The following is a 26,509-nucleotide window of genomic DNA, read 5'->3' as shown; positions in this document are numbered from 1 at the left end:
TAGACATTAATGCTGGATAGCAACAACCTTTCCATTCTCCCACATCCAAATGGTAATACTGTTTTCGAGTAATGAATTCACCCTCTGCCTTTTTCCTATTTATTCTCAGGGTAGACTAAGATAGTCAAATCTGTCATAGGCTATAAGCATCTATTTAGATATACTCACTCCCAGTAACAGAAGACTCCTTCTTGGACTGTCCGTAGTCTACTTCAAAGATGTCAGTCAACAGACTTACTTGTAGTTTTATTATAACAATTGTCAAGGTTACAATTAATATACTTGTATCAAAGAAAATAAAAGTATTAAGCCTGTAAATCTCAATCCAATGCGCAAGGCAACCCAGTAGGCATCTAGCACCGGAGAGACTGTTCCGAGGAATCAGAATCTGATGAAATCATCTCATCTCAGTCTTTTATAGTTTCTCAAGCCCCGACAATTGCATTTTCCTTACTTTACTCAACAATACGCAGTTTCTCCACAAACCCAAACCATCCCGTCACATCTAAATGTGAGAATGGACATTCAAAACTTTCTTTGGTCTGTTGTAGGCAAGTCGTTGTCAGTCGTTTAGAGGTTGATGTTATGGCACTCTCAAGCAGACAAAGTCAAACTTTGTGATGATGGGACTTTTTATTTTCCCAATTAAGGCCAAAGGCATAGCAGAAATATATCTTTACAAACATAAACGTAAATAAACTTTTTAAACAGAAAACAAAACTGACAAGAGTCAAAAAATAAGGAACTTTCAGCAATGGCAATGTTGAAGTTGGCATCTTGCTAGCCATAAAACTTACATACTTGCTGTTCCCCTTCGTTAAGCTGGAACAAGTACAGTGCTACTCTGTTTTGATATGGTCTTGGTAGTATCAGGTTTGCTATGGTTGGCTGCTCTTCCAGCACCTCCTTGGCTGTCCTAACAATGTCTTCAGTGAACGCTATGAGAGCTTCAGTCACTGTACAATCAGCAAAAGACTCAACAGATGGTATATCCATCAATAGAATTTGGCCCTTAGTGCATATAGGGGTAAGTATGGAGTCAGCACTGTTTGGCTGAATGGGCCATATATCTTCTTGCTTTGGGTGGCTCCCACCTGATAAGAGGTAGTTCTTTCCTCAGCTTAATCAATGCTTTTCTCCCCCCTATCATTTTAGTCGGCAGTAAGGTGAATCCCCTTTAGAGATTCTATTGTAAATTGGAGCTTGCCGGCTCTCCTGAAGAACAGTGCTTCAACCTAGAAGCATGTATCCACTGTGGTTGATAGTCAGTCAGGACTCCTGTCCTGGTCACTGCAATCACTGTAGCCGGACCGTGGTACTTCGGTTCTCCAGCCTTTGTTGGTTTCAGACTTCTCACAAGTACTCGCTGTCCTGGAACGAAATTGTGAGTTGGCTTTTCTGAGGGGAGAGGAAGAGACAGAGAAACATCAGCACATATAGAGTTAAGCTTCTCAATTAGGGAAGTCCTCCTGTCCTCCTGTACCACCTCCACGTCACCTAAGGAAGTAATGCCAGTACGACCTTTAACCCAGGGACTTGGAAAAGGCCTACCCATTAGTATTTTGAACGGCGATAGTTTAGTCGTGGAAGAGAGAGTCATTCTTATTTCTGTTAACACCGTGGGCAGCAAATCTACCAATTTCTTCCCCGTATCTATCGTGGCTTTTGTCAGCCTGGTTCAATCGTTCCACTACTGCCGATGATTGAGGGTGGTAGGGAATAGTAAAATGCCAATCGACCTATCAACATATATATGTCCCCCCTCATCCAGGGACGTATCCAATAGGTCGACCCTGGAAGATAGCTTCTTTCAAGGCATTGAAATGTTCCTCTGCCTCGGCAGACCACGCTAGTGTTGTGTTTGGCGGAGTGTTGTGATCAATCAGGCCTTGCATTTGCCTATCATGAATCGCAGTCAGGTATCCATGACCTGCAATAGTTCACCAGTCCCAGAAAACTTTGAAGCTGCTGCACAGTTCGTGGAGACTTCATTTTTCTTATCATGTGGACCCTGTCTGTCGAAATCGCTCTCAGACCTGGCATTATTACATGTTCTAAATAGGTCACCTTAGGCTGAACCCACTGGAGTTTGTTTTTTGAGGCTTTAAAACCTGCCTCTGCGAGCACATTGCAAACGATGAAAGACGCTTTCTCATAGTCCTCTTTTGTCTCTGCCGAAATCATAAAATCGTTGGCGTACTGCAAGACACAGTACGCCGTCTAGGGTGCATGTTCTTCAGAAATGTATTGATAAACAAAGCCTTCATGTCATTACCCATAGAGAGCTTAGAATCTTCTACCCATGCTCTTTTAAAACGCACAAAGAAATCTGCTGCGAGTTCTTTGGGTTTTTGTTTAGTGTTTGCAGTGAATGATACAGTAAGTCCTGTCTGTTACCTAAACGCTTGTCAAGAAAAAGTCTCAATTCCTTGAAAAATGTTTCCACATTATTGGGTTTTTCCCAAAGAAATTCTTGTGGATGTACGGAAGTACCTAGACCGCCTATTTTATCATTGTCCTGTGATAGTGTTTGCTTTGGTTACATCACTCTCTAGTGTTCTTAACAACACTGCCCTGAAGTCTGCTCCTAAAAATTGACCATATTTTGTGTGTGTTTGCAAAATAGTCACGTATTTACCAGGATTCTGTGGAGATTTTTGCATATTACTTCCATATCAGACATTTTTAACGGTCTAACATTAACAGTGTTTCTAGCTCTAACCCAGACCATTGATTTTTGAAGCGCGCTGAGCGTGTCACTTTTAGGAACAGGTATTTGTTCAACTGTTTTCACGTATGTACTAGGTTTCATAAGATATTTAGGCTTCACCAACGGTGGTGCGCAGGGGAGAGGGGTGGAGTATGGGGTAAGCTTTTCGGTTGAGTTTTGCTGCTTGTTAGCCACATTGCCAACAATTTGTTTCTTTTCAGGACCCTGATCCCAGACCTTTTTATGTCTTTCCATACGCCATAAGGTTTATTCATGTATTCATAATTCCAATCTGGGTCCCCCCAACCGTCCTTCACCTCCACACTCCAGCTCCGCACCCTCATTGGTAAATGAGCCCTGTCGTGAATAGGGTATGTCAATCTGCAGTGTCATTTGTTCTAACCATCCGGCAAGATTGCTAACATAGGTTCCGTGAAAAACCCTTGATTATTTCTAAACATAAAACCAACTGGTGTTTCGCCAGGTAGCGGTCTCGATATTGAACCCCCCCATCTTCCACTCAATGATTTATTTGTTTGATTAGTATTATAAAATGTCTGTGTCCAATCGACCAAGTCTTTAACTATTATTCATACATCTTATTACAATTCAACAACAACTTGTACTTGTATCGTATTGTGACCATGGGTGATTTATCCTACACTTTGGCACTCGCACAACTCCAAAGCCAACAACTCGGATGTCATGGTCTTCCCTAAAGATCACCTTCTTTTATTGGGTGTTTACCCTGTGTGAGCTCTCTCACAACAATTAAGTTGGTGGTCGTCTCCTAAAGCCCCTTCTTTTGATTGGTCACAATATTTCAATTACTGTAAATTGAATATTTCCAATAACTCGGTTACACCTCGATCATAAAATACAGTGTGATCAGTAAACTTTTTTCACAATAAACTTTTTAAGTCTAACTGCTATGAAATTCCTGAATCAAAACGTACGAAAATCATGGTACTATCAAGTTCCTATAATTTTACTTTTAAATGCTAATTGTTAGAATAAGAATGCCTCAAATAAAAGAGTGCATGAGTGTAAAGTGAAGCATGTACCTGACTCGTCATTGAAAGAGGTGAAGCTGATGAGCATCTGCACATTGACTTCTCCACAGCCGTTGACCAGCAGTCTGAAGTCCTCTGCCGTCAGGTCTTCTAGAGCATTCTTCGGAAGCACATCCAGAAGACCTTTCCTCATGGCCTGCAAAACAACACTTTCCTTAACACCTCCACATATAAATGAGCTCTCGCAAACACGCAGACATCACTGTCCGAACACTTACATGCAGAGGCTGTTCAGCCACCACCAGCATCCGGTGCTCGGCGTATCTCCTCACATACTCGTACACATTCAGAGGGGTCACGGGCATGTTGACCCCACCGGTCAGCAGCTCCACCTGCAGATACAAAGATATTTAGCAACACAAACACAACCGCTCTCTCTGTAACTAAAGCATTCGTCACCTGTCCGGATCCTTCCTCTTTGCAGAGGTCGATAGCGAACGCGAGATCCATGGCAGCAAACACGGCCTCCGCCTCTTCAGTCTGAGAGTGACGGATTAGCTGCCTCAAGCTCTCGTACATCACAGGGTCAAAGAACGCAAAGTCATGCCAGTTCACCTGCAGCGCGAGAGAACACACATGCTCGGAATACACACGCATGACCTCAGATCGGCTCTTCTCCTGTAAACTGAGGACAGACATAAACTTCTGCAAATATAACATGAGATGGATATTCACCTTTCTGCCCAGCAGCACTTTAATGACGTGTCTGTTGAGAGTGATGGGGCAAAGTTCATTCTGTAACAGACATAAGCCAAGTATTCTGCAGACACAGAAGAGAAGAATCAGGGTTATCTGTCAGAACATGCCACTGGGGGTTTAATGTCACATGAACTTTACGTGTGCCGTACCTGCCGATGTTCCTGAAGCAGTTGAGCCGAGCCTCTGTGTTCTTGCCTGGACGAGGAGAGTAGAAGCCCCTCTTGCCAGGCTGATAGAACAGAGGAGCATTATCGTCTCCATCATCAGGGTCATCCAGCTCCATATCCACCACACTGCGGGTAGAACCGTGCCTCTTCCTGTTCTCCTGCTGGTGGAATATCAAAATGACATTTTAAAACCACCATGCAAGCCCTATGGAGAAGCAGGTGTGTTTCAGGACATACCTGTGCTTTCTCAGGAGCATCTAGGAGGCCGAGGTCCAGAATACTGTCAGCACCGTTTTCCCTACGAGAGAGGAGTGACATGAACGTGTAAGTGAGAGAGAGTGGAAAGGTGTGTGATAGTGAACAAGAATGTGAGAGAGAGGGTGTTGAGAAAGAATGATAAAGAATTGTTGTTTCTATTTCAACAATAAGAATTCAAAGAAAAAAATGTAGTTGTCGCAGGTTTTACCTTCCATGTGTGATGAGCAGCTCCATGGCCTCTTCTACACGAGCTCGCAGCGAGTCCTCACTGGCCAGAAGCAGAAGCAGCTGAGCGGGAGAAAGTTCCAGCAGCATTCCAGTGATTTTACTGGCAAACGCCTGTGGCGTAAAACACAGTAAGACTCTCGGTGACGTTACTCTCGAAATCATCTCTGTGACCTTTCATGTGAGTGCAGTGTTGTGTACCGGCTGCATGGCGTGTACTCTGGGGTACAGTCTCTCTCCCAGAGCCTGTCTGTGAGCCGGCAGGGGTTCAGGCTCATCGCTGGGGTTTCCTTCAGAGGCTGGTCTGAACGGCCGTGTGTCAATCGACACCTGCCTCCTCAAGTCCCTAAAGGCAAAGAAAACCACTAAATCAGCTAAAAGAGCAGTCAGAGTGATATGGCTGAAAGAAAATGAAATTATATATTTTTCAGCTTTCTGACAACATTCAGTTCTGTCAGGACCACTGTCGTCAAATATTTAACAATAGCATATATTTAAGGTTGGCGGAATAAAACTGTTCTGGGCAAACTCTCCGCCCGTCCATGCAGCCTTATATGGACATAGCGGGAGCGCAGCAATACATGTCCCCCAAAACAAAATTATTGCCACCAAAACAAAATAATTCCCCCAAACAAATTAGCATGTCTAAATAGCATAAAGAACGTGCCTAATTATGCAGACACTGGGTTAGACTAGCAGTAGAGCTGGCAGGGGAAGCATGCACCCTGGAACAAATTGCACCGGAGTTACATGAGAAAGTTGTTAGCAAACCGAACATGTTAAACGAGCAGTAAAGCTGGCAGGGGAAGCGTACAACCTGGAACAAATAGCACCAGTGTTACATGAGCGAGCTGTTAATGAGCTGAAAGGTTTAAACTAGCAGTAAAGCTGGCAGGGGAAGCATACACCTTGCAACAAATAGCACACGAGTTACGTGAGCAAGTAGTTAAGGAGCATTGAGTTGTGAGATTGACGTCATTAGCCCTTGTCTGGGAAACCACACACACTTCCGGTTAGTATTCCATTTGGGATGATACTACTTTTCTTAAATGTATACACAGGATGGTTGAGTGCATAGTATGTCATTTGGGACACAGCTAGGTCTGTGAACTTTCGCCACTTCTTTGGCCAAGGCCCGCCCAAGTGGCCATATGACGATATCACATTTTGTTTAGTGCCACGTCATGTTTAGAGGCGTGGAAATGTCCCCGCAGTATCAGAGCGGTGTACACTCAAGAGCATGTCAAAAGATAACAACAACAACAATGATTATAAGTTTATGCCGTTAACCTCGCATACTTTTACGAATTAAGCGTTTAGTCAATCGAAATGAATTCTTATTGCATCTTATTCATTTTTTATACAGTCATACTTGAGCTGTGAAACAAGGAGAGGTTTAAAAACAAGAGGAAACTTGAAATTAAGACTTAAAATCATAACTTATTTAAAATGATGATGAATATATAGCTGAAGGTTCAGGTGAAGTTACCTGTCTCGGTCAAGTCCTCCACTTCTCTCATGCTCACAATCTCTGTTCCTCAACCGCTGCATAAGATCTAAACACACCGAAAACACGTCATATTTCTGTATTCTGCACATCGGCAGAATATGAATCTATATAAATAAAAAAATAAAAATATTTATAAACACATTGTTAAGTTAATGCTACATTAAAAGGTAAAAACAGAATAAACAGATACGTACTGCTGGCCTGCATTCCCTTGCTGACACTCTGCACACAGTCCAGGTTTGGCAGCTTGTCGTTGGACAGGAAGGCCTGCGCTATAGCCGTGTAAAAACTGCGTGCCACACCGCTGCCCTCTCCCGGCTCGTCCTTGAACGTCACTTTGACGCGGTGTACAGCCATGGGTGTGGTGGTGCAGCGGCGGCCGAAGTGAGCGTTCAGCTGCCTCATGGTCTGCTGGATGAGCTGCTCTCGGTCCCGGTCAACCTCCAGCGCCAGATCACGTGACTGCAGGTTCCGCAGCTTCTCCATCTCTCGCCGGAACTTGGACTCCTTCACCTCAAAACCTCCCAGTTCAGTCAGAATCTGCAAAGAGTTCACTGACGTTACTCAAACCAAACGTTTTGTTTGTGAAAACAAGAAGAACATGGGCTGCACTTACCGATCCTGGTTCTGCTCCCACATCCTCCATGAAGACCCGGCCGAACAGCTCCAGGGACAGACGCCAGCGGCCCAGCAGCATGTCTTGAGAGATCACCATCCCCATAAAACTGCAATGAGGACTGTAGGAAACAAACCAGACGTCACTTCAGAAACTCGGACATTCACTCACAGCCCCAGTTTAAATGAATAAATGTCGATCTTACATAAAGGTGGGCAGGGGTGGGCCGTCGCTCTCTGTCAGACCAATCTCTGCCAGGAGGCTGCTCTTTAAAGTGGAGGTAACATGCAATGTCATGCATTCTGACTTATTTACACTTTTAAACGTTCTGGCTTCTCATGCTTAATACGGTCAACTTGTTAAAAAACAAGTGGGACGTATGACGTAGTATTTCTGTACCGGAAAAGCACAGCAAGGCGAAAGAAAGAGCCCGCCCACGCGCCAACAGACAAGCAAGACCCGCCTCCCATCGAGATTGTCTGCGCTGCATCCAGATGGGCATGCGCTGCAGCTCATAACTCTTGCCATATTGAAGTTTAGGTGTGTCTGTTTGTTTACAGCATTTCAGTGATGGATAATATCAGATAATCGATGATATGTTGTGTGCTCGTGATGTAGCTCCATCCCACTGCCTGCCTCCAGCAGCTCGTGTTTTTCCGGAAATAATCGTACTATAAACTGTATCTCTCTTTTATAAATTTGATCAAACTAAATACTCTTCGAAGATACAACGTATGCAATACTACTGTATAGGCACTCAAGATTAATATGAGATTGTCAGAAACTGAGTGTATTACCCAATCTTTAACCGAGCGGCCAGGTCATGAGGGGAGGGGCCTGGCTTAGATGTATCCATGTCTTGCTCTGTGCCGGTCTGCTCGTCCCCGCCCCTCTGTCGAGACTCCATGCTCATCACATTCTTCATGTTTGCAGAATATGACATCTTTGTGGGCAGAATCTGGGATGAGAATTACCCATAATACTTTTGGTTTTGATGTCTCAATACTAACTTAAGAGCATCATTCTATTACACAAAATCTATTGTTCTGTTTGGTTCTGTTCAACATGGAGGGATGGTATAACAACAAGATGATAATATAAATATATTTAAAAAATGGACACAATATAGTGAGAAAGAATCACAACACACACACACGCGTTCCTGAGCCATGTTTTACCTGCAGGCAGTTCATGTCCACTGTCAGATCTGTCAGACCTTTACTGGCCATGTATGAGGATGAATAGAGACCTTGACTCGGCCGTCCAAACAGATCCTCCTTTCTAGCATTGGGCTGCGAGAAGACAAGAGCATTAGTTTAATGACATCACAAACAGAGGACATGAAAGCACAAGAGTTCTTGTACAGAGGAGGTCACTAACCTGCAGGAGATGAGGCTGGTCAGCCAGAGGAATCGCTTCGGCGAGGGGAACTTCAAATGGGTTAGGAGGGATGCATCCCAGGAAGGTCATGGAGTCAGAGCGGCGGAAGAATGGATGGTGCTGTCCGGTCTCGGCAGGAACCGGCTCCTCGTCCTTATCCTGCAGAGTGGAGCCTGTGGAGCAGGGCTGCACGTTAGCTGTTTTTGCACATAGCACTGGTGATACAGAGGTTTAAAGTTTTGTAGCACAGGCCAAACAGTTGTGGCACAAGTATAAAACATCTGTAGTCATCTTTGAAGTGCAGGTCATCACATAAATAGACAGGGAACTGACAAAGGACATTAATGTTACATACAGATAAGGGCCCAAAATTCCAAATTCCTTTTCGATATTTCTGTGTTCTATATTTCTTTTCTTTTTTTTTCGTAAATTATTTGTCCTCATAATAATACTATAGTATACTATACCTTAGTATTTACTACAGTAAACTGCAGTCAAATTTCTTCATACTACAATGTTTTTGAATCTTACTTTAGTAAATATTAAAGTATACTATAGTGTTTACTATAGGTTATCAATTTACTACAAGTAAATTATTTTTTCATCTGGTTCAAATTAACCAGACTTTTATTTTGGTGGGGTGTCGCCAAATGTACACGGGGTGTCCCAGTGTACACTGGGAAATGTATTTTTTGCACAGACCGATTTTTTCATAGCATATATGTACCACTCTGCTGTAGAGTCATAGGAACATAATTAAACACTGAGCTTTGATTTGATCAATTGTTTTCATTCATTTCTGTCTAACAGACAGCTGTCTGACAACCTGAACACCACTAACGCGAGCAGAAAACATGTTTCAGAAACTCACTCTGATTGGTGTCCTCATCGTTCTCGTGCTCAGAGTCTTCATTATCCAAGCCGAGTTCCAGCATCTCACGATTCCTAAAGAATCAGACAAAAAAAATAATCTTTAACATTCTCACACACAACAAGCATCATGACACAATAGTAATGAGTCATAATATTTCTGACAGGAAATACTCCCTTTCTGAAATGTTAGCTTGGCTAAAAACACTTTGTGGGTCATCTGAGGGTCATAAACTGACGAGTGTCTGTGAACACATTACCTCTTCCTGTCTATCTGTGTGGTGTCGAGTGTGGTCTGTAGATTCATGGCTTTGATCCAGTATATGAGGGCCTGAAAGACGTAAGCCATGTGTTTGAGCGAGCACACATCCAGCACAGGCAGAACATCCGAGTGCTCGTCGTTATGGGAACGCATGAGAGAAAGAGCGTAGTTCAAGAAGTCTCCACGCGCTGACATCATCCCTTGACGAGCCGTCAAAAGAGTCGCAGCACGTCTGGAACACAGGGTACCAGATTATTCTACATCATCTTTATGAAGATGCTGAGTGTGCGAAGTTGTTTTATTTTTGTGATTTTGTCAAATTTCTGATGTGCTAACACTACTCCTTACCGTCGACCCTCAAGGGTGCGGAGGCTGGCTTCTTCACGTGCAGTCATGCGTTCTCTGCGGCCGGTGTGCTGGGAAGCGTGCAGCGGATGACTGGGGTGACCGGGATCCCCAGCGGAGGACAGCGCCGAGCCGTACCGCAGCTGAGCTTCTGTGGAATCCATAATAGACACCATCCAGTTCCAGGTGGGGATTAATTTGTCCTCCACAAAGTTCTGAAAAGCAACAAAGGTTTTATAATGACCAGTTTCTCCAAATTTTAAGAGCGTGTAAAGAGCGACACCTCACCTGCAGGTTGACTGCTTCCTGATAGGTTAGTTTGACAGCGGCGGGGTACTGGGAGTAGACCAGATGGTTGTATTTGGGTATGAGACTCATGAGGTCAGAGATCTGTCGGACGACGATGCTGTACGCTCGGGCCAGGCTGCTGGCAGATGTCAGGTAGCTGCTGGAGTTACTGGCCTCCAGGGCTGCGGCCGCAGCGGCTGCGCTGGTGCTGATCGCGCTGCTCCGTCTCAGGTTAGATGGGTCGATGTAGATAAGCCCCGTGGAGCTCGCTGTAGGATGTTAAGAGGACATGTTAGATAACATCAAATTGACTACTCCAGTCAATTTCATCATCTGAAAACCAACAAATAACTAATGAGGAAGAGGAGGTGTGTTACACTAACCAGCAGGTGTGGATGAGCTGGACGGGGCTCCTCCAGAAGAACGCTGACTGGGTGTGGTGCGGACAGCCCACTGCATGGACCGAGGTGCCTGTGCCGCACTGTTGGCGTGCGCTGAGCCTGTGGTCCTTTCTAAAGGCTCGTCCAGCAGGTACGTCTCCTGGTCCACATCATCACTCTGACTGCTACTGCTGTCTGAATCGCTTGACTCATTCGACTGAGAATCATCTTCGGAGAAGAATGCAGGAACACTACTGGCACCTTGAAGAAGAGATGGACACAAAACAGATTTCTCACACAACAGATCTCTTTTCAGTGGTAATGTGCTCAAAACTAAATTATAGACATTATAGACACACCCACCTCCAACTAATGAATAGAATAGAACTTTATTGTCATTGTTTAGGGAACAATGAAATACAGTTTAGCAGCTCTTCACAATTGTACAGTTATAGAAAAAAATATATATACAGTTGAATGTCAGAACAGCCAAGACCTACATACATAAACAAAGGTATATATACACACAATAATATAAAAAATATATAAAAGTATAAATCCTCTGAGGTAGTGCAGTGACAGTGCAAGTAAAGCAATAGTGCAGCAGAGTAATATAGTAGGGGAGGGTTATTGCACCTTTATAGGACTTTTTTATTGCACATTTTAGTTTGGTTGGGAGTGTGTAAGTGATTATGTATTTAACCCTTTAGAGCCTGAAGGGAAAATATGTTGTTTTCACACATTTTGTTCTTTTGACTGTCAAATTCTAATACAATGTCTTATCATCATGTGCAAGGTCTCGTTTTTTCCGGAAAACAACTGTCTTTCAAAAAAATAAGGTTTTTCACCATTACTGTGTGATGTGAGTTTGTAAATAGAATTTAAATAGACAAAAATTAAAAAACGGAAATACATTTTTAGTGATTTTTATTCAGACATTCTATAAAACTAAAGAACGAAAGAATCTAGCACTTCAGACATGAAGAATATACTGTAGTACATGCAAAAAAGTATTTTTAGTCCCTGTTCATATCTGCCCTCTACCGCTCTCCACAAAAACTGCAGCAAATGGCTTATGAAATGCAAGTGATTACCGTAAAGCTCAATTTGTCTACTTTTAGGAGCAATTCGAATTTTTTTGATAGCATAACTGGTTGAAGAGTTACGGTTAAATGAATACCGCTTGATAAAATGCGATGACGCATCCGGTTTTAAAGGGTTAAGCATCTAACTGCTTGGGGATAGACTGTTTTTCAGTCTGTTGGTTTTGGTTTTTATCAGTCTGTACCTTCTCCCAGAAGGTAAGGGGGAGAACAGATGATGTCCAGGGGTCTTTTGAAATGCAGTTGGCCTTCTTCTGAAGTTGGCCAGTGTAGATGTCATGGAGTAAGGGCAGTGACATACCAGTCCAACGCTCAGCTGCCCTCACTACCCTCCGCAGGTCCTTCCTTTTCTCTTCTGTACAGCTGGAGTACCATACCGTGCAGCAGTAAGTTAGCAGGCTCTCTATGGTGGAACGATAGAAGTTGGTCAGCAGGTTTTGAGGTAGGCGAGTGTGTTTCAACTTCCTGAGGAAGTAAAGTCTTTGTTGGGCTTTCCCCATCTGCTGGGCGATGTGTGTGGACCAGGTGAGGTCAGCCGAGATGTGCAGGCCGAGGAATTTAAAGCTCTCTGCCCTCTCTACCTCCTCTCCATGTATGCAGAGGGCGGAGTGCTCTGTACGATTTCCTGAAGTCCAAAATAATTTCCTTGGTTTTGCTGATGTTTAGGTCCAGATTATTGTAAGAGCACTATTCTGCACCATTCTGTGAAATGCTGAATCTCCTCCCTGTAGGCTTTCTCACTGTTGTCTGATATCAGCCCTACTATGGTGATATCATCAGCAAATTTGACAATGGTGCTTGTGGGATAAATGGGGGAGCAGTCACTGGTGAGTAGAGGAGGGGACTGAGAACACACCCCTGTGGTGTTCCAGTGTTCAGGATGAGAGTGGATGATGTGAGGTTTCAAAATACTGAGACAGTATATGAGGTGTAAAGTAAAATTCACTACACAAAACTCACCAAGCACTTCTACAGATGTCACATGTACCACTTTAAAACTAAGGTGTGATGTGCTCAGTATTGTGTGTTTTTATAGTGAAACACTGTATTTGCTGTGATTTTAAGCACCTGCTTCAGATCCAGCGGTTGCAGCCGTCACGACACTCCGACGGCCACTTGCGTTGTCCTGGTTACTCTCAGTCTCAGCAGCAGCCAGTAAATCCAACTCCATGTCGCTCCCTAAAAGATGAGTGATGAATGAGTGATTATTCCCAGCACAAACACTTTCAGACAAACAACAGATAGAGGCAAAAGTTACAGACAGCAGCTTTAAAAATTCCATGACTGAAACTTAAGTTATTTTTTTCTGACAGGTTTGATATGATTCCTATCTGTATCAGAGCTTTAGGAAAATGAGTTCTTGATGGTGTTCTGTAGGCAGTTCTGCTCACCATCCTCATCATGCTCATCATGGTGGCCTTCAGCCTCTGCATTCTCCTCCCCTGCCTCCTCCTGGTCGTCATGGTGATCCTCCTCACCTGCAACACCCTCCACCACCTCCACCTGAACAGGTAAACAGACAGTTACACCTGGAGCTAACATTAAACATTTATATTGCTTTCTACTTCTGAATTCCATTGCATTTCACAGAGCAGGAACAATGACAACATACTGGTATTACACAAAAAATAATACAATAAATGCAAATATAGTGTAAAGTACTACAATTAAAAAATTACAGTGGCATTTATTCAAAATTCAATAAAAATACTTAAAAACAAAAACATCAATGCTACTAAAAAAAGATGCATCTGAAACCGCCACCAGATGATCAGAAAACTGGCCAAAACTAGCAGTGTACACCTTACAAAGTGGTGACCCCGACGTGATATTTCTGATATCTATATTTTTGGGATCCGTCTCTGGCCACCCTACAAAGTGATGAAGCAGACGTGATATTTTTGGGATTTATTATTTTTTGGATCCATCTGTCCAACTCTCAAATGACAACATTTTGGCTAATGTGATAATATATAATATATATATAAATATAATGTATAGTACGGATATATGCAGTGAATAAAAACAGTTACACACCTCTTCTACATCAGCAGACACAATATCATCCTGCTCCTCGTCACGTCCACGAGCCGTCTGTGACTGGCTGCTGCGTCTGGGCTGAGGGTTCCTGATGATGTATGAGGAAACCGACGGACTGGAGCTGAGAGGAACAAAACACACAATATGAGTGTGATGAACCTTCAGTGATGAACTCTTCAGTGTATGTCCTGTGACTCACCTGTTTGACTGATCTGGAGAGGGTCGTGGAGGGAGGGGTTCCACAGAGAAGAGCTCCTCGCTTCCCTGAACTGCATCAATGCTGGTGCTGGCCAGAGTAAAGGGCGCTGTCGGGCGGGTGATGCCCATGCGCACCGGCACGATCAGAGACTCTGCCACATTGCAGAGTTCTTCCACCGCGTACGGCAAGAGAGCCTGGAACACACGCCTGCACTTCCCGATGGGCTGAGGGATGAAGTTGCTGAGGAATAAAGAGATTAGCATAAGAAGTACTCCATTTTTTCATTTGATGAAAATGTGCACAATAAGACCGGAAAGTATTTCCTGAAAATCTCACATTTCAAAAGAAAGGCAAGTAAACCAGTCATACATTTTCTTTTTGGAAGAAGCCATCTCCACACTGAGGATCACAAACACTCTGGCCACAGATCGCAGGAACCTGCGTGTGACGTTGATTGCTTCCTCTCGACGGCCAGGTGTGTATTTGTTCTGTAGTTCCTTTACCAGAGTCCCCAATAGCGTGTCAATAAACTGGAAAGCAAGAGGGAGGAGTTATTACAGAAATGATGTTAGCATGAGCTATTTTACATCACATTTTAGTGTCATTAACATTATTCTCATCACTATAGACCATTTCATCGGATGCACGGGCCGGGGCTGCAGTTAACTACTGGTCAAATGTTGTCGCTTTGAAACAGTCTATAATGACATTATTATAAAGTGTATAGTTGTGGTGAATGGATACGGTGCAGATGATCACTCACTGTGATGTCCGGTGCACACTTGACAATTAGACAGTGTGTGAAACAGTCCAGTCTGATGGTGCCGCTCTGCTGGTTCAGGTACATCTGCTCTTCAGGTAAGAGGTGAGCGATTCTGCTGCTGGCGCTCAGACTGAAACATACATCAAAACATCTGTAAAGCCAAAGCGTTTAAAGTCATTGTCTCCTAGCTAAAGCAATTATTTAAGACGCTTACTGGTCTTTGTTTTCCTGAGAGCCGAACATTATCATGGACTTGAGGGCGTTCCAGTCCTGTAACACTCGCTCTAGAGCAAGCTGAGCAAACCGAGGAGGCTCTAGGTCGTGATCGGGCATATCAGAGTCTAAGAGAGAGACCAAGAGGTCACAGACAACATGACACATGCACATAGCCTGTATTTTAGGACATGCAGTGATGCGATTCAGTGTTTTCTCACGCCCCGTTCACACCACCAATAACAAAATAGTTCGGAATTAAATCATGACTTTAATGACAAAATTCCAACATCATCACATTCACCTTCAGCACTGGCAGCCTTGCGGTTCCTGTCCTCTCGGATGCGGGGCGGTCGATACTGGCAATGTTCCACACTCTGCCTAGCAACAGTCTGGACCAGGAACAGCAAGATGTGCTCTCCTCTGTCATACAAACATAGAGATGAGCAAACGTACAATATTTACAACACTGAGGTGAAAGAAATGTAATACATCAGTGAATATAATAACATTTTTGCTAGCAGAAGAAACAAACTGAGAAAAAGATTTCCAGATCATAAAACGCCTGAGGATGTGTTTCTAGGCGATGTACCTGCTGTTAGGTGTGGTAACTAGATTAGTGGTGGTCAGAAGTCTATAGAGCAGATCCAGACGAGCCGCCTTCTGTCCGGCGATGAGCGTCTTACATTTACACTTCTCCCAGCAGTCGCAGTATGCCGTGGGAGACGTCCTCTTCAGCCTGGACAACAATCACAATGAACAGACATTATTACACTGCTTGATGTGGTTTAAAATGTTGATATTGAGGGCCTTCCACTCACTTGCAGTCGTGACCCTTGTGACAAACTCTAGCACATTCAGTGCAGCAGCACAATGACTCCAGCAGGCCGCAGGTCCGGCACTCAAAGACATCCTGCACACAAACAGCAGACCAGTTTAACACTTAAATGACACTGAGGCCACATCCACAGGAAGCCAGAGCTTTCCCTATCTTTTTTTTCCCTTTTCACAGGGTCGTCTCAAGAAATATCTGCATACACAAAACCACTGAAACCGACTCAAAACGGTGTAGTATACACGCCAAATCAGTATGTGGCGCTGTAATTCTGCCACAGAGATACACTAAAAACGGAGAAGACGACTTGGAGCATGCGTATAAACTTTGCATGATGGGGTGATGACAACGTGTCAGCAAATATACGGATTGGCTGTACACACAAAAAAGCAAGGGTGGCATTTTCGGATTTATCCTCTCTGGGACCCGGTTGAAAAAGATAGCAGTTTCAAGCTCCCAAAATGCCAGATCCGTGTGGACAAAACACCAATATGATACAAAATCTTTAGGTATACAGCTAACCGCGTCTCCGTGTGGATGGCCTCTGAGATCTTAAACAACGATTTTGACTTGGAGTTCATTCCAGGCTATGAAGATTCACCTGGTTGATGTGTTCAGCACCGGTCCAGGTGAAACTGCAGGTGTCATTACAGCAGAGGACATAAAGAGGAGAGTCGTCCGGGTTGGTGCCTGAAGGACAGATCATCTCCATGAACACAGACGCCGTGTCGTCTTTCTCTACGAGACCTGATTCACCTGCACGCAAACACAAATCAATCATGACTGAGAACAGAGCAGATGTGTCATCACAGACATTGTCCTTCAAGAGAAGTGGTTTAGACTACATCCACGTACGTACCTTTGGCTATTTTCTGGGCTGCTTCCAAAACAGTAATGGCTGCCGGATAAGCCCTCCCACTCACTGCCAACATGAATGTAGTCATTCCACGAGCGTCTCTGTCAGACAACAGTGACACAAACATTCAGCAAACAGAGACGCGTGTGTAAAACAAGTTTAGATAGCAATGAGAGCAGCACAGGTGCCACGTACTTAGCAGAGAGCAGCTCTCTTAAGTGAGGCCGCAGAACGACGCTGTCACACATTAGCTTGAGTATCAGATGAGCGTTGGCCTTCCTGTCTTTAGACTCGACCACTGACGGTTCAGACGAGGGCCCTTCAGAAGACAAACATGACAGATGTTAATGAAAACAAGACACTCAACCCATCTAAATGACACAGTAGGCCAGTGGTTCTGAACTGCTGCAGACTCCTTTCAAACTTCAAATGGTCGGGTTGTGTGACATCATGCTCTCATCTTCACAAACCATGATCAAAACTACACTTTTGGTGATTTGGTGGCTGAGAAGAGCACAAAACCAATCTTATCCCTGCATTCTGCTTTATTTCATTACTTCAAGCACACTTTGTCATCTTTTGTACCAAACACAATTCTGGTACTGTGTTGTTTCACCGCTCGATGTCCTGAGGCAACACCAGTTGAGAACCACTGTCATCAGAGAGTCCACTGAGTCACGCACCTGGTATAGTGGAAGTGCTGGGTCCTTGACTGGTGCCTGTGGAGGCAGTGGTAAGCGAGCCCACTGCAGGGGCCAAGATGAAATCAATGTCACCGTCTATCAGAGAAGATGGTTCTGTAAGACATTCTATAGTACATCTATACAAGAAGTCATGCTAACAACCCGAGCTGCCGCTAAACTCACCGGGATCCATGGGTGGAGGATCCGGCACCCAGCTGGGGGGTGCGATGGGGGGCGAAACGGGGTCTTGGTGGTCGCTGGAGGAGGGTCCGGATTCATGACGACCCAAACCTGCGGCTCGTAAAGAGCGCCTCATCATCTCCCTCAAACGCAAGCTACGGATGAAAGATAAAAACAAATGAGAAACAACAACACAGACTGGCGACAATAACTGACATTTAATGTTATAGATGAACAACACCACAAAGGAAACTAAATGTCAAGCACCAGTCGCAAGACACTAAACACAATTGTGTACACGTTATCTAAATGAACCATGTTGTAATTTGTGTACTTGCCCTCGACTGCTAGATGATCCAGTGCGGTTCCCGGAGCTGTTGCTGGACACCACTGATATTGCATTAGCAATAGCCTCCACCGCAGACAGCCTCTCAGTGAACGTGTTCCTCTCAGAGCGCTCGGCTTCTGAAACACATCACAGGTCATCTCAGATCAGTTGTTACGAGAGTATGACAGAGAACGCAGAAACAACAGGATGACTCTACAGAGCTCCATGGTCTTTTAGAATAAACAGTCTGTGCGTGTTCACCTTCCTCCTCCTTGGTTTCCTTGTTGCTGACGGGGAAGCAGACAGACACGCAGGCGTGGAGGACGTTGCGGTTGCCGTCGCAGCGGTGACCCAACAGAGCGTCCAGCGCGTGAGGGCTCGGGTCCAACAGCATGGCCTGCTCCAGACTCATCAGGTACTGCCTGCACGCCTCGTAATCGCATCGCAGCACGTGCTGCATCAACGTCTGCTTCTAAAATACAAAGAGCAGAGACAATAAACCAACTGCAGGAAAAGTTTATCGAAACTTTGTGAGAGTTAAAGTCCCCATGAACCAGAAATTGCAATCGTTTTTACTTCCGTATTCTGACACATTTCCGAGTGAAAAGGAATGCGTTTTTCACTGCGAATTGATTGGATGTGTAAAAAAAGCCGTTGCATTTTGAAATGAAACTGGCAGCAGACTGACAGCTGAAGGGGAGGAGTTTACAGACGCTCCGCCCAAGCCGTCTAATTTACGTCATTTGAGATGGATCGTCATTTCAGGGCGGAAGTGCATTTTCAGATTTTAATTGAAGATTATGAGGGCACATGAATCTTAAAGAAAATGACCCACACTGATAAACTATTTACTATAAACGCAGCAATATTTCAGGACAAAATAAGAATTGTCATTTTTTATTTCACTGAGACTTTAAGTCCCTGTCTCCTGAAAGCAGTATTTTATCCTACATGACTGCTAAGCAGTTGCTAGGCACTGCAGGTCCTAACTGCAGTTATGGGTGTGGGCGAATGGGTCTTGTTTCCAGTGTTGGGTAGCTAAATACAACTAATTTAACTACATTTTTCAGCAGCATGGCGGTAGCTCAACTACTTTTAAAACAGTGTAGCTTTTCCAGTAGTTAATTACTTTAAGAAAGTAGCGGTGTAGCGCAACCAAAAGCTACATTCGAGCAGCGCTGTCACGTCTTCTTCTTCTTACTGTATCACAAACTGAAGTGGTTCATTATCGCCATCTACTGCATTAACTATGTACTGCGGCTTTACGCTTCACTGAGAAGAGATCGTAAAGGACGTACATGAGTGAGTGAATATTTAAAGTCACCATGCAATCAAACAGGAAAATTACAAGTGTTTACACAGTGTTGCAGTGATTATTATAAATGATTTATCAGCGCACACCATTATTATTTTTTATTCATTTGCACTTATAATCTTTAATCAAAAACGTTAAGCTCCTCTCCTCCTCCTCAACAACAACTCTTCACCACATGACGTCAACAACAAAAAAAGAGGTTGGACTATACTGACTGTCCAATGGCCAGGCATTTTTATCCCTCCCCTCCAGGCCAAACTTACAACAAACCAATCAAAAGGGAAGGGCAAAATAAAGCATTTATTATACTTTTTTTTCTAATTTCAGAAGCTGTTTCACTCGGAAACACGTCACGTCAATCGCAACAGCTTTAGAATAACATATACTGCAGTATTCTGTAGTATCTAGCTATAGTAAATTCATTTATTAATTCTGTAGTATACAAAACGGTACTGTATCTAGGAAATTTACTATACAGTTTGCTCTATAATAAATATCACACTACTGTATTTTTTTAATGTGAGATTGTAAAAAATAAACAAGTAGTTTCAAAGAACTTGTTTTGTAGCCAACTACTTTTTCAGATGGGTAGCTAATCTGTAACTTAACTACTTTTAATAATGAGTAGCTTGTAGCTTATCTAACTACAATTTCAAAGTAGCTTCTCCGTTTCATACCTCTACAGCCATGATGACTGTGGTGCCGGGAGAACAATCCACTTTTCTTTTGGGAGTTTACCGAGAGAACACGGCGCAGACACAATATAGGCAGTATAAAGTTCTTTCATCTTAAACAGCAGCTAGCATGTGTGTCCTTCTTCCGAGCCACCGGAGCACCCCTCTGGCGCTATAACGGTTAACTTGTATCTTTTCTCTTTCTGGGTTAACAGGGGCGGTACATATAACAGCTGGTCCAATCAGACACCTTAACATCAACATGAACCAATAACATTGTTTTAGTCCGATAACAGAGATATAACTTCCTATGATCATAAAACGTTGTCTTTGTCTTGGTGTACATCACCACAATGATAACAGCTTCGCATTTTCGGCGGAGCGCTCTGAGCGCCTGAAGTTGAAAAAAACTCAACTCCGAGCAGAAAAGCGCTTGACGTCATGCGCCTTCTTTACTATTGTCCAATCGAATGAAAGGAGAGGCGGGCCTTCTGATGTGGTAACGGAACTTTAAAGTCGTTTGAAACGTCCGGAGACTGCAATGATGAAGGAGAAACTGACGTGGATTAACAGAGCAAGGTCCCTTTTAAAGGTTCTGATTATGTGACAGTTAACAGCAATTTGAGCGCTCGCGCTATAATCCTTGACTGACAGGACAGCAGTTTCGATGGTTACATAGCAACATTCGAACATGAAAAGCGCGTTCTGTCTGATCGCCACCTAAATGCAGCCATATAGCATTCTCCTGTTTCTGTGTCCTTGCGACATAATCCGAGTCTGAAGAAACAAGTTGGGGAAAAATTTCTGAAATTCAAGAACCAAGAAATCCCATGCAACATGAATAATTGCTTGTGCATTCAAAACATTTTGTTCACGCTTAGCGAATGTAATGAGATCTTATTGGAGTACATATCATGTAAGGCTTTGCTTATACACACATTCACTTTACTTGTAAACTAGATATAAAAGAGAGAAGCAGCGTGACACTAGTTTGCATCCAAGTTTATTTTGAAATTCCCACTCCCTCTATACAAGAAAAAATGACTTTCCACAAAGGCAGCAGTGAACTCTCGATGATAGTAATTTTATGTTTAGGGCAGGGAAAATAAAATAAAATAATCACAGTGTAACCTTTTCATTTTCTTTAAATACTCCTCGCTGTCGTCTTTGGCTGGGGTTTGGCGGACCGTTTACCGTCGGGCCAAATTCACGGGAAGTTACAGTTCAAACCAATGAAGCTGCAGGGCTTCAACTTAAAAGCGATGCAGGAATGTTATGTTCCGATAACAGAAATAGAAAAGAAAGAATAAGAACAAGGCGTCTACGTTTGCAACGCAGACCAAACAAATGACTGCCGGGGACGAGACAGCACTTTTTAATTTCATAAAACTGTATAGACAAAAAATAAATCTACAAAATGGAACTAGTAATATTACACAACGATGAAACATGTTTCGTTCAACTACACAAAACCAAAGTTCTTGGTCTTGATGGCGAGTAAAAGTTTCTGTTTGAGAATCTGTTTGGAAGAGTAGAGTGGCACGTAAAGGCGGGAGATGCAGGTGTTGGCGGTGGGCAGGTGCTGGTCGTCCGGCGGGCGGATGGTGATGGAGGGCATGGGCTGGAATCCCTCTTCACTGGCAGGAAGAGACGGGCTGGAGGTCCAGAAGTACACCTGCATGTGCAGCACAAACACAAGTTAAAAATCTGCCCTTCGGCTGCTTTCATGAATTCATATTCTGAGCGATGAAGAAGACAAACTTCCTACCAGGTCCTGCCTCTCGGTCATGTTCATCTTCTCAACGATGGACCAAAACCAGCGTTTGAACTGCAGCAGCTTCTCTGCATTCTCCCCTGCAAGTGGCAAATTAAAACCAAAATCACTTTGAAGCAACAGTCCAGCTGTCAAATACCTTTAAATGAACTACATTACTCGTGATGAATCTCAAATATTCGAATACATATTTGGTAACAAACAAAATGTATTTTTGTACAAAAATGACCTAAGTAAAAATAACTTTTTACTCTTCATTTAATAGAGAGGATCTTCTGCATGGGTGCACACCAAAACATAGAAGTCATACTAATTTGAGGAAAAATACATTTAAAGACAAAAAAATCTTTTAAACTTGCCTCATGACAACAAAAGACAAAATACTGCAAAGCATATGAGGAAAATGATTTTTTTAAGGTAGGCTCCGTTCGGAACTTAGAAGTCTAACTGCTATGAAATTCCTGAACCACAACGTGCGAAAAAATCATGGTACTATCAAGTTCCTATAATTTTACTTTTAAATGCTAATTGTTAGAATAAGAATGCCTCAAATAAAAGAGCGCATGAGTGTAAAGTGAAGCATGTACCTGACTCGTCATTGAAAGAGGTGAAGCTGATGAGCATCTGCACATTGACTTCTCCACAGCCGTTGACCAGCAGTCTGAAGTCCTCTGCCGTCAGGTCTTCTAGAGCATTCTTCGGAAGCACATCCAGAAGACCTTTCCTCATGGCCTGCAAAACAACACTTTCCTTAACACCTCCACATATAAATGAGCTCTCGCAAACACGCAGACATCACTGTCCGAACACTTACATGCAGAGGCTGTTCAGCCACCACCAGCATCCGGTGCTCGGCGTATCTCCTCACATACTCGTACACATTCAGAGGGGTCACGGGCATGTTGACCCCACCGGTCAGCAGCTCCACCTGCAGATACAAAGATATTTAGCAACACAAACACAACCGCTCTCTCTGTAACTAAAGCATTCGTCACCTGTCCGGATCCTTCCTCTTTGCAGAGGTCGATAGCGAACGCGAGATCCATGGCAGCAAACACGGCCTCCGCCTCTTCAGTCTGAGAGTGACGGATCAGCTGCCTCAAGCTCTCGTACATCACAGGGTCAAAGAACGCAAAGTCATGCCAGTTCACCTGCAGCGCGAGAGAACACACATGCTCGGAACACACACGCATGACCTCAGATCGGCTCTTCTCCTGTAAACTGAGGACAGACATAAACTTCTGCAAATATAACATGAGATGGATATTCACCTTTCTGCCCAGCAGCACTTTAATGACGTGTCTGTTGAGAGTGATGGGGCAAAGTTCATTCTGTAACAGACATAAGCCAAGTATTCTGCAGACACAGAAGAGAAGAATCAGGGTTATCTGTCAGAACATGCCACTGGGGGTTTAATGTCACATGAACTTTACGTGTGCCGTACCTGCCGATGTTCCTGAAGCAGTTGAGCCGAGCCTCTGTGTTCTTGCCTGGACGAGGAGAGTAGAAGCCCCTCTTGCCAGGCTGATAGAACAGAGGAGCATTATCGTCTCCATCATCAGGGTCATCCAGCTCCATATCCACCACACTGCGGGTAGAACCGTGCCTCTTCCTGTTCTCCTGCTGGTGGAATATCAAAATGACATTTTAAAACCACCATGCAAGCCCTATGGAGAAGCAGGTGTGTTTCAGGACATACCTGTGCTTTCTCAGGAGCATCGAGGAGGCCGAGGTCCAGAATACTGTCAGCACCGTTTTCCCTACGAGAGAGGAGTGACATGAACGTGTAAGTGAGAGAGAGTGGAAAGGTGTGTGATAGTGAACAAGAATGTGAGAGAGAGGGTGTTGAGAAAGAATGATAAAGAATTGTTGTTTCTATTTCAACAATAAGAATTCAAAGAAAAAAATGTAGTTGTCGCAGGTTTTACCTTCCATGTGTGATGAGCAGCTCCATGGCCTCTTCTACACGAGCTCGCAGCGAGTCCTCACTGGCCAGAAGCAGAAGCAGCTGAGCGGGAGAAAGTTCCAGCAGCATTCCAGTGATTTTACTGGCAAACGCCTGTGGCGTAAAACACAGTAAGACTCTCGGTGACGTTACACTCGAAATCATCTCTGTGACCTTTCATGTGAGTGCAGTGTTGTGTACCGGCTGCATGGCGTGTACTCTGGGGTACAGTCTCTCTCCCAGAGCCTGTCTGTGAGCCGGCAGGGGTTCAGGCTCATCGCTGGGGTTTCCTTCAGAGGCTGGTCTGAACGGCCGTGTGTCAATCGACAGCTGCCTCCTCGAGTCCCTAAAGGCAAAGAAAACCACTAAATCAGCTAAAAGAGCAGTCAGAGTGATATGGCTGAAAGAAAATGAAATGATATATTTTTCAGCTTTCTGACAACATTCAGTTTATATCATGATATTCATACATTTGCTTTTACTTTAATATTTATAAACTCAACCCTCATACTTCAGCTGTAGAACAAGAAGAGGTCTAAAGAGGAAACTTGAAATGATGACTTAAAATTAGGGCTGGGACGATACATTGTGAAATTCTTTTGCTCTCAGTTTCTCAATGAATTACGGTTAATGCCGCCACATCCGAAAGCCAGAGGGCGCTCTCGCGCAAAAACACCAAATAGGGGCCACAGAAGAAGTACCATTTACACATGTTGTTCCAGGAAATGCCAAATGGTCATATATTCTATTGCTGTTCTTCAACCTCTTCAGGTATTTTCATGATAATAAAGCATATTTATAATGATGTCTGACGAGTGTTGCTTTTTCAAATGCACGTTATAAACGACTCAATCTCATAGTGATTTTAGATAGAGCACAGCAGTTCTTCCTACTGATCAAATGGAGCCGTAGTTCACGGAAGAGCTGTGCATAAAACACAGAATCAAAGCCTTTACAATTTTCAGACATGTATAATTAGTGTGAATCACAATATATCATCCCAGCCCAACTTAAAATCATAACTTATTCAAAATGATGATGAATATAAAGCTGAAGCTTCAGTTGAAGTTACCGGTCTCTGTCACGTCTGGACGCAGCTCTGAGTCCTCCACTTCTCCTCTCACGCTCACGATCTCTGTTCCTCAACCGCTGCATGAGATCTAAACACACAGAAAACACCGGTCACATTTTTTCTCTGTGCGCATCGGAAGAATCTGGCATCTTAGAAAAACTATAACCAAAGTGTTATGTTAATGGTACATTAAAAGGTAAAAACTAGGGATGCACCGAATATTCGGTCACCAAAAATTTGACTTTTATCACCGAAACAATACGGCCGAAATGTTGTGATGAAGCAAACAGAAACCGCGACCTGCACGCGCTTGTCTGAAGCAACATGTCTGCGGTGTGGACGTATTTCAGTATATCTGAGAAAGACCCACGGACAGCGATTTGCAAAACATGTAATGCCGAAATTTGTGCCAGACTTTCTCCATGTCGGGTTTAATTTATCACCTGAAAACCAGATCACGAGCTCCCCGCGACATTCACTTCACACCAGTGGGTCTTAATAGAGAACATTCTCTCTCTTCTTGCCCCCTTTGAGCAGCTAACTAAAGAGATCATCTCCTCTGATGCATCTGTAGCGGACGTTATTCCTTTAATCGCAGCACTAAAGCGTCTCCTAAGCAAAGAGGTTGAGACGGACCACAGAGTGAAAACAATGAAAAGTACACTCTTAGAGTCTGTCAGCACATGTTTCACTGAGATCTATTCGGATCCTCTGCACTTCATCGCGACTGTACTTGATCCGCATTATAAAGACCATTACTTGGATGCGGAAATAAAGCAGCGTGCACGAGAAATGATCCAGGCTGCGATGGATGCGGAGAACCCGCGTGGAGAAGGAGACGGAACAGCGCACAAGGAGATCAGAGCGCAGAAAAAAAGACTCGTCTCTCTGCACCAGATGAGGGGCATGCACCCTCGTTGTCTGATATGTTCAGTGAAATCCTGCAAGAAAGTGCCTCAAATAATAGGTAGGCTATTCTGTTCTTAGGCTACTATATAGGTGACTATAAGATTGTAGCCATATTTCTGCTAGATATTTTTTTAATTTGATAAAAATGTTTATTTATGCACTGGCCCTATTTAAATACACTCTCTCAAATATCAGGCAGATGACAAGCTCAACCGCTCAACAGCTAGATGGTTATCCGTCTGAAGTCCCCATCCCGAGAAGTGATAACCCTCTTGCTTACTGGAGAAATAATCACGGCCGCTTTCCTGACCTGGCAAAGATGGCACGCAAGTACTTGTCTGCTCCGTGCACAAGCACTGACAGCGAGAGACTGTTCAGTGCAGCAGCTCATGTTCTCGATGAGAAGAGGAACAGACTTCACTGTGATAAAGCAGAGAAGCTACTCTTCATCAAGAAAAACCTGCCACTTTACCTCAAGAAGTAGAATGGGCTTGTTTAGTGTTTAAATATTTATTATGCACTTTGCACATCTGCAATTCTTGGTGCATTTGTTGTTGTTAAAGTTCTACAGTTAACATATGGGCTATGGCAGTCTTTGTTTTGATACACTATTATGTTGAAGGCCTACAGAGAAAATATTGTTGTATCTTTACGCAGTTGCACTTGTTCTGAATGCACTTTCTTGTAGTAGTCCTACAGAGAAAAATTTTAAATGCACTTGACCTAAATGCACTTTGTTTTTATGAGAGAACATTTAATTTTACAACCTTTCAGCAGGCCAGTAGGCCTGTACATTATTATTTAATGTACACATGAGTGGGGTCAAGTTAAACATTT

The 26,509-nt window shown here is 43.6% G+C and overlaps 2 protein-coding genes across 11 annotated transcripts in view; both read right to left on the bottom strand.

The window, feature by feature from the left end:
* Positions 1-229: 229 nt before the first annotated feature.
* LOC130557462 (E3 ubiquitin-protein ligase UBR5-like) lies at positions 230-20,153 on the bottom strand. Of its 10 annotated transcripts, XM_057339218.1 has the most exons (40): positions 19,976-20,153; positions 18,245-18,455; positions 17,994-18,120; positions 17,659-17,810; positions 17,476-17,571; positions 16,988-17,111; positions 16,796-16,893; positions 16,538-16,692; positions 15,923-16,014; positions 15,694-15,840; positions 15,406-15,524; positions 15,103-15,229; positions 14,889-15,018; positions 14,495-14,655; positions 14,126-14,365; positions 13,924-14,047; positions 13,332-13,389; positions 13,198-13,215; positions 12,955-13,065; positions 10,787-11,044; positions 10,404-10,672; positions 10,119-10,330; positions 9,769-10,002; positions 9,510-9,583; positions 8,639-8,853; positions 8,437-8,550; positions 8,056-8,216; positions 7,464-7,520; positions 7,259-7,379; positions 6,837-7,182; positions 6,622-6,688; positions 5,334-5,478; positions 5,116-5,246; positions 4,887-4,947; positions 4,632-4,810; positions 4,459-4,543; positions 4,183-4,338; positions 4,002-4,115; positions 3,775-3,919; positions 230-1,398 (listed from the first exon to the last, which is right to left on the bottom strand). In XM_057339218.1, exons 1-40 carry the CDS (start codon positions 19,985-19,987, stop codon positions 1,187-1,189), a joined length of 5,658 nt encoding a protein of 1,885 aa, XP_057195201.1. In that variant the 5' UTR covers positions 19,988-20,153; the 3' UTR covers positions 230-1,186. The 10 variants fall into 10 exon arrangements, with proteins under 10 accessions (XP_057195201.1, XP_057195195.1, XP_057195199.1 ...); XM_057339212.1 differs by lacking the exon at positions 13,198-13,215 and having other exon boundaries at positions 13,278-13,389; XM_057339216.1 differs by lacking the exon at positions 13,198-13,215 and having other exon boundaries at positions 230-1,371; positions 13,278-13,389.
* An 805-nt stretch (positions 20,154-20,958) lies between these two features.
* Positions 20,959-26,509, bottom strand: part of ubr5 (ubiquitin protein ligase E3 component n-recognin 5) — a 33,588-nt gene continuing 28,037 nt past the window's right edge. The window contains exons 40-50 of the mRNA XM_057339686.1: positions 24,764-24,855; positions 23,893-24,037; positions 23,675-23,805; positions 23,446-23,506; positions 23,191-23,369; positions 23,018-23,102; positions 22,742-22,897; positions 22,561-22,674; positions 22,334-22,478; positions 21,741-21,826; positions 20,959-21,647 (exon numbers count right to left, since the gene is read on the bottom strand). Of these exons, the coding sequence (XP_057195669.1) occupies positions 21,435-21,647; positions 21,741-21,826; positions 22,334-22,478; positions 22,561-22,674; positions 22,742-22,897; positions 23,018-23,102; positions 23,191-23,369; positions 23,446-23,506; positions 23,675-23,805; positions 23,893-24,037; positions 24,764-24,855 (1,407 nt within the window). The 3' untranslated portion in view covers positions 20,959-21,434. The remainder of the gene's footprint in view (positions 21,648-21,740; positions 21,827-22,333; positions 22,479-22,560; positions 22,675-22,741; positions 22,898-23,017; positions 23,103-23,190; positions 23,370-23,445; positions 23,507-23,674; positions 23,806-23,892; positions 24,038-24,763; positions 24,856-26,509) is intronic.

Source organism: Triplophysa rosa, linkage group LG8 (assembly GCF_024868665.1).
Source record: "Triplophysa rosa linkage group LG8, Trosa_1v2, whole genome shotgun sequence".
Lineage (NCBI taxonomy): Eukaryota > Metazoa > Chordata > Actinopteri > Cypriniformes > Nemacheilidae > Triplophysa > Triplophysa rosa.
This window is presented reverse-complemented; position numbering and strand designations above follow the sequence as displayed.

Coding starts and splice junctions, on each gene's coding strand:
- LOC130557462 (XM_057339212.1), bottom strand. Junction 15,230..15,405: donor CAAGGCTGCCAGTGCTGAAG/GTGAATGTGATG, acceptor TCTCTCTCTTAG/ACTCTGATATGCCCGATCAC. Junction 4,339..4,458: donor AAGTGCTGCTGGGCAGAAAG/GTGAATATCCAT, acceptor CTCGCGCTGCAG/GTGAACTGGCATGACTTTGC.